Source organism: Watersipora subatra, chromosome 3 (assembly GCF_963576615.1).
Source record: "Watersipora subatra chromosome 3, tzWatSuba1.1, whole genome shotgun sequence".
NCBI lineage: Eukaryota > Metazoa > Bryozoa > Gymnolaemata > Cheilostomatida > Watersiporidae > Watersipora > Watersipora subatra.
In genome coordinates, this window is record NC_088710.1 from 13,438,425 (window position 1) to 13,447,482 (window position 9,058).

At 35.1% G+C, this 9,058-nt stretch overlaps 1 protein-coding gene across 1 annotated transcript; it reads right to left on the bottom strand.

Moving 5' to 3' along the window:
• Window positions 1–7,875: 7,875 nt before the first annotated feature.
• Window positions 7,876–8,823, bottom strand: LOC137390364 (potassium channel subfamily K member 4-like). The gene has a single exon (XM_068076697.1). It carries the CDS (start codon window positions 8,821–8,823, stop codon window positions 7,876–7,878), a length of 948 nt encoding a protein of 315 aa, XP_067932798.1.
• Window positions 8,824–9,058: the final 235 nt, after the last annotated feature.

The window sequence follows — 9,058 nt, forward strand, 5'->3', positions numbered from 1 at the left end:
TTTCATTGTTCTAATTCTCCACATACGCCCTCATAGTAATAAATACCTATATAGTGGTTATGATCTGCAATGAAATGTAACATTATCAAGTGCAGTACTGTATGGGGTTCTTCCTTTCTAGACAGACAGTAGCGGCTAATGGTGGTGTGAGAAAAACTTGAGGGCAACACATTCGATGCGCTACCCCTTTTATGACGTTACATCACATAAAACTTTTAAGTGTAACCTAACGAATGTAGCTTACTATGCACACACTTTAAAATATCTGTTTTAATCTTACACTTTGTTTTAATTTTGTTTTCGTTTTCCTTTTTTTCTTGCAATTTGGCTCTTTTTGCCTCACTTTTAGACTATCCAGAGTTGGATTTTTTCTGGGAGTTATTGAATTTATTCCGTACAATTGGGAAAAATTGGTATTCGCGGGTAAATACTGTGTAAAAAATAGGAAAAGTGCTAAATTGTATTTTTTTTAAAAGGCGTGGACAAATTCTAAAGTTTTACAGGAAAAACATGGGTTTGTGTTGTTTATCAACCTTTCAGGAATTAAACTGTAAACACTGTACCAGCTGATGAAATCTTGTCAGATCTATCATGTCAAGTAACATAGGTTTCACAACTTAGTAGCCAAGGTAGTCAAAAGACTCATACTGTACTTGAAAGATTAGCTCATCCCGTCAATTTAAATAACAAGGATTGGATGTATTATTTCAATTAGCCTGTATTTTGCTAAAATATTTCACTCATTTCAAATATTGGTTGAAAAGAACTTTACACAAAAGAAGGCTCCTACACAACTCCTGAACAGCCAACTGGACTGTTTGAAGTCCTTCATTTGGAATCTTAATATGTGCAGATGGTCAACATGCAAGAAGAGAGAGTCAGAAATATCAACAAGATGAATGGGGTTGAGGAAGCTAGAAATTTTATGTATTTTCAACCAGTGGCCAGTGCATTAAACCGAGTCGAGTCGGTCTGACAGCTGCACTATCATGATCTGCTGACAGCTGTGGTTGGACCTAACCCCAGCTCTAAACTCGGCTTCGATGGATCCATGCTCATAACTCATTATTTATTGTACATAAATTCTCAGTTTTAGCTGTAAAATGTAGCAAACATATCAATGAATGCAATAAACTTTTATGCAGCATTTTTAAATAAAACAAAAATATGGCTTAAATTTAAAATAATGAAATAAAAATTGAAAGCTCCAACAAATTGCAATGCAGTCTCTAAGATTGTCGTAGGTTAATTGCAAAAAATAGATATCAACTGATAGATATATTTTCCATCTTTCCATTGCATATTTTTTTGGAGATGCACTACCAATTTTGAGCTAAGTTGGAGGCAAGTTATAAAAAATTTCTTACATCTAAAATGGTTAATGTCGTTCCGCTTGAATGGGAGCGTAAAATATAGGTGACACTGACTTCCCCTGAAAAAGAGTTGAATTTGTCTTTCCAAAATTCTTACGAGCTATTCAAAAAATACAACGCCACTCTCTATTTTAACCTCACCTTTAATAAAGCACTACTGCAGGGAAAGCATTAAAGATAGGTTTAGGTAAATAGGTTCAAATATGGTTTTACCATAATATCTTTTGAGTATTCCTTACAAACTTTATTATTACAAATAAATATTAAATAATAAAAATGGTAATTTTATGGCTTGCTAAATTGCTGTCAGTGGAAATAGTTTATTTAGACCATAGAGAGAGCAAGAAGCATAATAGCATTTAAACATAATATGTTTTCCCCATTTATCCCTAGGTATTTAGGACGGACAGCAAAAACTGTATATTCGAGAAAAACCTTGCAACCTTGTTCCTATCTCAAATTTGTCTGGCATCTCAAGGCCAAACTTTGCTTTGAATGGTCCTTGTATCTCAAGGTTTTAATGTCGGGACACTTGTATCTCAAGATTTTTGTATATTCGATCACCGTTGTTTCTAAACACTGGAAAAAAACTGACACCAACTATGTTCGGGTTGACTACAAGCCATATTTTCAAGGTTAACGGAAGATATTACTATAAAAGTAGTTAAACACTTCTACCTCAGAAAGCCTTCTGTCGGGGTGTACCAGCGCAAGCTAACTTACCAGCATGCTGCCATCATTAATATTCCTTATTGTTTCGCTGCGTATTGCTTTGATAATATTTGCCCTGTTGACTGATATCCATTGCATCTATTACGTATTTTCATTACAACTGTTGGCATGCTTTGGGCTAATACATTGATTGTTTACACACAAAGAATGCATTTCAATGAAGGCTTGTCAGGGCTCAATTTATTCAGCTTTGGTGATGCAATCCTGGATGCAGGGGCTTACACTCATGCAATCAAACTTATATGAATTTCCCACCATTAGTCCCCAAAATTTAGAACTATTTTCGTTGAGCAGCGGATATATGCTGCCAAAATTAAGTGTTTTGAACAAGAAAAGTGGATCAGAAAATTTCACCAGCCAGAAAGGGTTCATTATACCCAAAGTTCAACTATCGCCTTTATGTATGAATTTTTTGACATGTGATATGATAGCGTGTGATATGAAATGTGAGCAAATACTTGTCTCAACATACAAGGTGATTTCCAGCATGATGTCCAAAGTCTGTTGAAACATTCCTACATTGTGGATCAGTAGATATGTTATCAGTTCTCCTTCACATAGCCTGGTTCTATGATATTCAGCTGGCTTACCATGGCTTACTGCTTGTGAATGGGATATGACGGTAGAAAACAGTAATAAGATGGTAGGAAAGAGTGATGAGTACCTTTATTTATTGTTACAAATCATGACTGCTCAAGGAGATCAGTACATGTAGTAGTAGTGAGAAAAAGGAAACACTTTCTTCAAAGTTAAAGCAAGAAACTATAAAAAGTCAAGCAATTGTCTTTGTATTAATTTGGTAAAAAATCTATGAAGTCTTCTCATAGGGTATTGTGCAGAGAAAGCGAAAGTTATGTGAAACAAGCCTAAAATGAGTGAAAAATTATCAAAATTAAACAGGAAATTGAATCAAGCTGTGTTAGTTTGAAGTTCATGTAGTCGTATGGCTCACAAGCATACATTCGCAGGTAATAATTTTCATATTTCCCTATTCACCAACAACTTGCCAAATTCATGTGAAATTTACCTTAAAACCTCTATGTGAACACCATGGAGCTCTATTTTTCAACCCTTACCTTATTATATTGCCGTTCAAATAGAGGATGGCGTTGTATTTTTCAAATAGCTCGTCAGAAATTTGGGAAGATAAATTTAATCCTTTTGCGGGCAAAGTGAATGTCGCCTACATTTCTCCCTCTCCTTCAGGTAGAGCGACTTTAACGCGTTTAGATGCAAAGAATCTGCTAACTTATCTATAAATTGTTGTACAGTGTCGATCTCTAAATAAATATGCATTAAGAAGCCGAGAAGTATTTCTACCAGTACCTGGTAGAGATATTGTAGCCTGTGCCCTGCTTTGCAATTTGTTGGAGTTCTCAATTTTTTATTGCATTCTAAATTTTAAGGCATTTTTTTCATTTTTTAACTATATTTAACAATGTTGCATAAAAGCTCATTGCATTCATTAATATGTTTGCTAGAGTTTGCGGCCAAAACTGGCTCTTTATGTGCAATAGAAGAGGAGTTATGAGCATTGGATTCGTTGTAAGCCAAGTTTATATAACTGCAAGGATGTTATCAAATAAATTGAAATAATATGCTATAAATCTGCAAATTTATAAGTTATATAGTAATCTATCAAATGTTACAAATATATTTTATTAAAAATATATTTGCTACAAATGCTACATTTTATTAAAAAACCCACAGAACTCGTACCACTTTGATGAACAATCCCTACTAATTAATGGTCATGCAATAAATAAATCTGACAATATAAAATTTTTGGGAGTACTTATTGACCCTCAGCTGAATTGGAGCAATCATATATCCAAACTGTTAAAAGACTTTAGACCTTATGCTGGGTTGTTTTTTCGATTGTCTCAGTACCTCTCTAAGGATGTTTTGCTAATTCTGTACAATTCCTTCATCAATTCCAAACTCTCGTATTGTGTTGAGGCATGGGGAAATGCTCCAGACTGCTACTTAAACAAAATTAAAGTTTTTCAAAACCGTTTACTCAGAATAATTAACAAGAAAGCTTATGACTTTTCAGCTAATCCGCTATTCAACTTAAATAGAATTTTAACTATTAAAAAGTTATACAAATACAAAGTACTAACAAAAGCACACAACACATTTTACGAAACAAACAATAACAGGACGATAACACATTTAACTACCCGTCAAACACACATAAACCTAAAAATACCATTGTTTAAATCAAAAGCTGGTCAATGTTGTTTGGACTATCAGGAGTCATTGCTATGGAATCTACTACCGGTTACACTGCGTAAAATTGTAAATACTAATTCTTTCAAAAATGAACTGAAGCGCTACCTCAGACAACCAGACGACTAAACCAACTAGACATACTTCTGCTGACTCTACTTTCAGGTTCCGCGCCTTGATTAGCCTTGCTATTGCGCACAGGGACCTCATCATCACCTTCCCTGGAGTGACATTTTTTTTCTATTTCTCTTGTCTTTTTATACTGTTAGAAGCACTCTTCATGTTATTTTTTGTGGTTATATTATAGATGAAAATAAACAAACAAACAAACAAATATATTTTCAAAAACAAGTGACATGAACAGACCATAATTATAACACATGCAGTAACAAAAATTGGCATTTTGGAATAAAAATATTTGAATCGTTTGCTTGGCCAGTTGCATTCTGATTGTTGCTTTAGTTTGGAACAATTTCATTCTCTGGCTGTTCAGTAGCTTTCGCCGTGCCTTTTTTGATCTCTACTCTTCTGCATTGGTGAACTAGTCGAGATCAGCATACAAACAATTTTTTAGCCGAGCAAAACTTTTACACGTCGCATTTCATACAAATAATGATAAAATTTGAGCTGTGTGGTCGCTAGGCACTACTTTCAGTCTAAAAATAGTCATTCATGTACCATGGTAAATGTAAACCGTTTTTCACTTACGTCAAAGTATCAAGACTGCATTAAACAGGGAACTACTATTAGCCTGATACAGTTTCTACTTATTTCTATGGGGCTGCTTTCAAAATTTTAACGAAAACGCTGAAAAGCTTTGGCGTTGAAAAACATTCTTCGATACTCACAGAAACGACGAAAGAATTATTTGTTGATGTAACCAGGTCATTATTAGTAAGGTCTTGTGGACAATTTTCTGCTGGTCACTTGCTATTATGGGTTCGTAAAGGTCAATGAATGTCAAAGTGGCGGTCTAATAAAGGTGGCATTCAATTAAAGGGTGGCGCTTTGTTTTTCAACCCTTGTCCTATTATAGTGGTGGTCAAATAGAGACGGCGTGCAAATAAAGGGAGAGGTCAATTAGTGGTGTTACAGTAAACTCCATAATGCACCAGAAAAAGTAGTTTAATTTAAAAATAAAATTTAGTCACTCTAAAATAGTTCAGCACAATTCATAATAGAACTAGTTATAAAAGCAAAATAATTATGATTGAGCACTAAAAAATATAAAATTATTATTTCGCATATGTCAAAAAAAATGATTTCTATCAATTTCAAGGGTAACGGATTACATTCATGTGCCAAATTCGCCATCATTTGCCATTTGTGGCAAATGTGCCATCATTGCCTTGTCATTTGCCTTGTCAAGGCAAATGACAAGGCAAATGCCATCATTTGCCTTGTCAAGTGTTTGTAACTTGACAAGTGTTTGTACTTTGACTTGCAATCGCCTCTGTAAACAAATTTCTTGGCGTATGAAAAAGATTTCTACAAATATTTTTTAACATACCAAGCATTTTTCGACATGCCATGTCAAAATTCGAAGTTTTGTAAATGATAGAAAAAAAATGAAAATCAAAAATGTAGCACCAAAATGATAAAATATTTCAATTAATTTAAAGTTTATTAAGTAGTTTAAGTTAGACTAACGTATATTGTGTATTTTAATCACTCTCTACAGCTGAATGTTCTCACCAAGCCTATACTTCCATTCACATGTCTCAAAGGTAATTATAAAAATATTTCTCTTTGATTATTAATTGATTAGTTTAGTTTTTTACATATAATTTGGGTTGCGAATTTACATTTTAACATAGTTTACCGAGTTAATTCATTCAAATTAAGTAATTACTGGAAGTGTTTATTGTCATGTTTTTTATTCTGGAACGAATTAAATGAACTACAATGTATTCCTGTAAGAATACTTGTTTCAACATACAACAGTTCCGACATTTACAGTAAGTATCGGAGTGGATTATTTTCACGTTAAATTGTGACTGTACTTGTGTCTTATAGGAATAGAAGCTTCTATGTGTAGCATCGGCCTGTGTCATATTCATCATTGGAATTCATGCTGTGAGCAAGCGGATGAAAATAAACACGCAGCTAACACTGATCCCCAAGAGCTAATAGCAACTCATCTTCATAATCTTATCTTCATATGTTGAACTATTCTGGTCGCTTGTGCATTCAAAGGTCCTTTGAAGATTTTACAATAACATGCATTTTATGAACAATGGCCACACTCTTGTTTTGCTCTGGCCATGAGATTGTAAATGAATGTCTACATTAACCAATTAGGCCATAATAAAGGCATAATATACATAGTTGCTATAGTAATTGTGATAAAAGAGAGGTCGGTAAGTGAATATATTACCCTGATGAGTGAATTTTAACAGCTAACAATGCAACTAGGCGATCTGTAGATATCTACTATACACTATCAATTCTGCTATGTCAGCTTGGAGGCGAATGTATTCATAACGTTATTGAACATAGACATATTCATGTGTATACTGTATATAATATCAAACAAACAAAAATGTATGTGGTGTGATCCTACCTGTGCAGAATGTCATCTTCAGCAAATAAAACATTTAAAATCATTCAAAAACATAATCAGTTGTAATCAAGACAAAATGAAGATCAATTTAATATATAATTTATGGCTACTAAATCCACAATGAGTAACAATTTTGTAAATGATAATTTTAGTCTTCCATCAAAGGAGTCCAGTTTATTTTGCGCTGTGTGGCCTATTTTCTTATTAATCTCTATGCGTCTGAAAGCATTCTATGGTGTTCATAACATGACGTCTATAGTTAAGCTAGATAGAATTTAAGATAGAATTTAGATAAGAATTTAATTCCAAATATTCCTGTCGAAAGTAATAGCTTTACGGAACAACAAAACCACACATCAAAAGGTTACAACAGAATAATTATGTTATGTAATAATAAATAATTTAATCATTTACAGAAATTTGTACACTTGTATCTCCCTAATCTCTAATACATACAATATATATAGATATTATATTTATATATTAAGCAACATGACATGTATATAAGCTTGACATGATAAGCATGAGCTGAGGGTGTTTGGTGGTCGTGTGCCAGCGCATCAACCAGCAGTCGAGATATTAGCGGCCAGCTATCTGTTCAAATATTGAGTCAATTAGCTCGCTCAGCTCAAGTATACACAATACAACAGCTGCAAAACCTTCCTAATTTCACAAGAATCACACGCGGATGCCAGATAAGATAGCATCAAATGCTTTATCATCTGTAAGCTTCTTCATTGTTACGTTGGCTAAACACTTGTAATGTGATTCCGTTTTCACATAATATACTCAATCACACTCGCCAGGCTCCATTTTCCATTGTAACGCTTTTGTACAGGTGGTCTCAAACAGTTGTTTGGCATTTGCAAGAGATACATGAAAAGAAATTGCTGCTTATTTTAGCTTCTCTGTAGAACCTCTATATGCCTCATTTGTCCAATTGTTGAATAGCAACTCTTTAAGCCTTCCTCATAGTTACTGGTTACTACCTGACTCGGAGGTTCGTTCTTCATCCATTGTTGTGGGTAGCAAGGTTACTCGAGATGGTCGAGAGCTGAATGATCTGATAGGAGTACTTGGGGTGTTTGGCACAGACGAGCTCCTTTTACCGCTAATCGAATGAATTGAAATCGGAGAAGGTACTTCTAGATTATGGCTCACACTTCGTTGCATAGGCAATCTGTCGAAGCCACTAGCAGAGACAGTTTGAGGAATTGCCTCGCATGATAGTTTTAGTCCAACCTTTTCTTTTTTGGTGTCACTCGGAGTTTTTGTTCGCTTTGGTTTAGTTAGACCAACCTTTCTAGCGAGCCATTTTAATTTCTTACCTCCATCGACCTGCATAAGGTCGATACACATACCGATAAGGGCAAGCCCGAAAAGAACGTAGATTGTGCAAAGTACCAGATCGGTTGTGCGGAATCCATCAGTTCTCCAAATGCCTGGTAGGTAGTCTCCGAAGCCAATTGTTGTCAGTGTGACAAAGCAAAAGTACGCTCCTTCATAATAGGACCAGCGGCCTTCTTCGACAAGAACGAAGAAAGCCGCACCCCCTACGATATATCCAGCCATTACCAGTAAAACGAGCAAGGTAGGTACAGCTGTATCATGCCTTAAACTTCTTCGAAACTGCCTTTTAATATTTCTGCCCCAGAGATGTCGAGAAGTGTAAGGTGTTGATCGATGCAACATATCGTTTGGTCCAATCACAAGTGCCCCCAAAGCATCATTCATATCTAGGCTTGAGTTCTTGACAACCTTATTTTTTCCGTTCTGCCGTCTTATGATGCAAACCAAGCAGCATACAGCACAGCAACAGGTGTGGTAGATGACACGAAACACTGTGGCAAATGCATGTCCCATCTTCGCAATAAACATGAGCGTAAGCGGTAAACCCACGATGCAATAAAGTATGGTGACCATTTGTCCTGCCGAAGTTGTTGGTGTCACGTGACCATAGCCTACAAAAAAAGGGATTATGATTGCTTGCATGCTTTTGAGGTTGATCGAAATATGACTGTACTGTTCTATGGCTTCACCAATTGTTACAAAAACATACTTTATCCGCTTTGTATAGACAACATTTTTTAGTACAGATATAAAACTTGGGTAAGGGTAGTCAGATATTATCTTCCTGAAAGAAGAAATGCCATTTACA

Bases quoted from the DNA above. Each gene is read 5' to 3' on its own strand.
- LOC137390364 (XM_068076697.1), bottom strand. From the start codon at position 8,823: ATGGTCACCATACTTTATTGCATCGTGGGTTTACCGCTTACGCTCATG.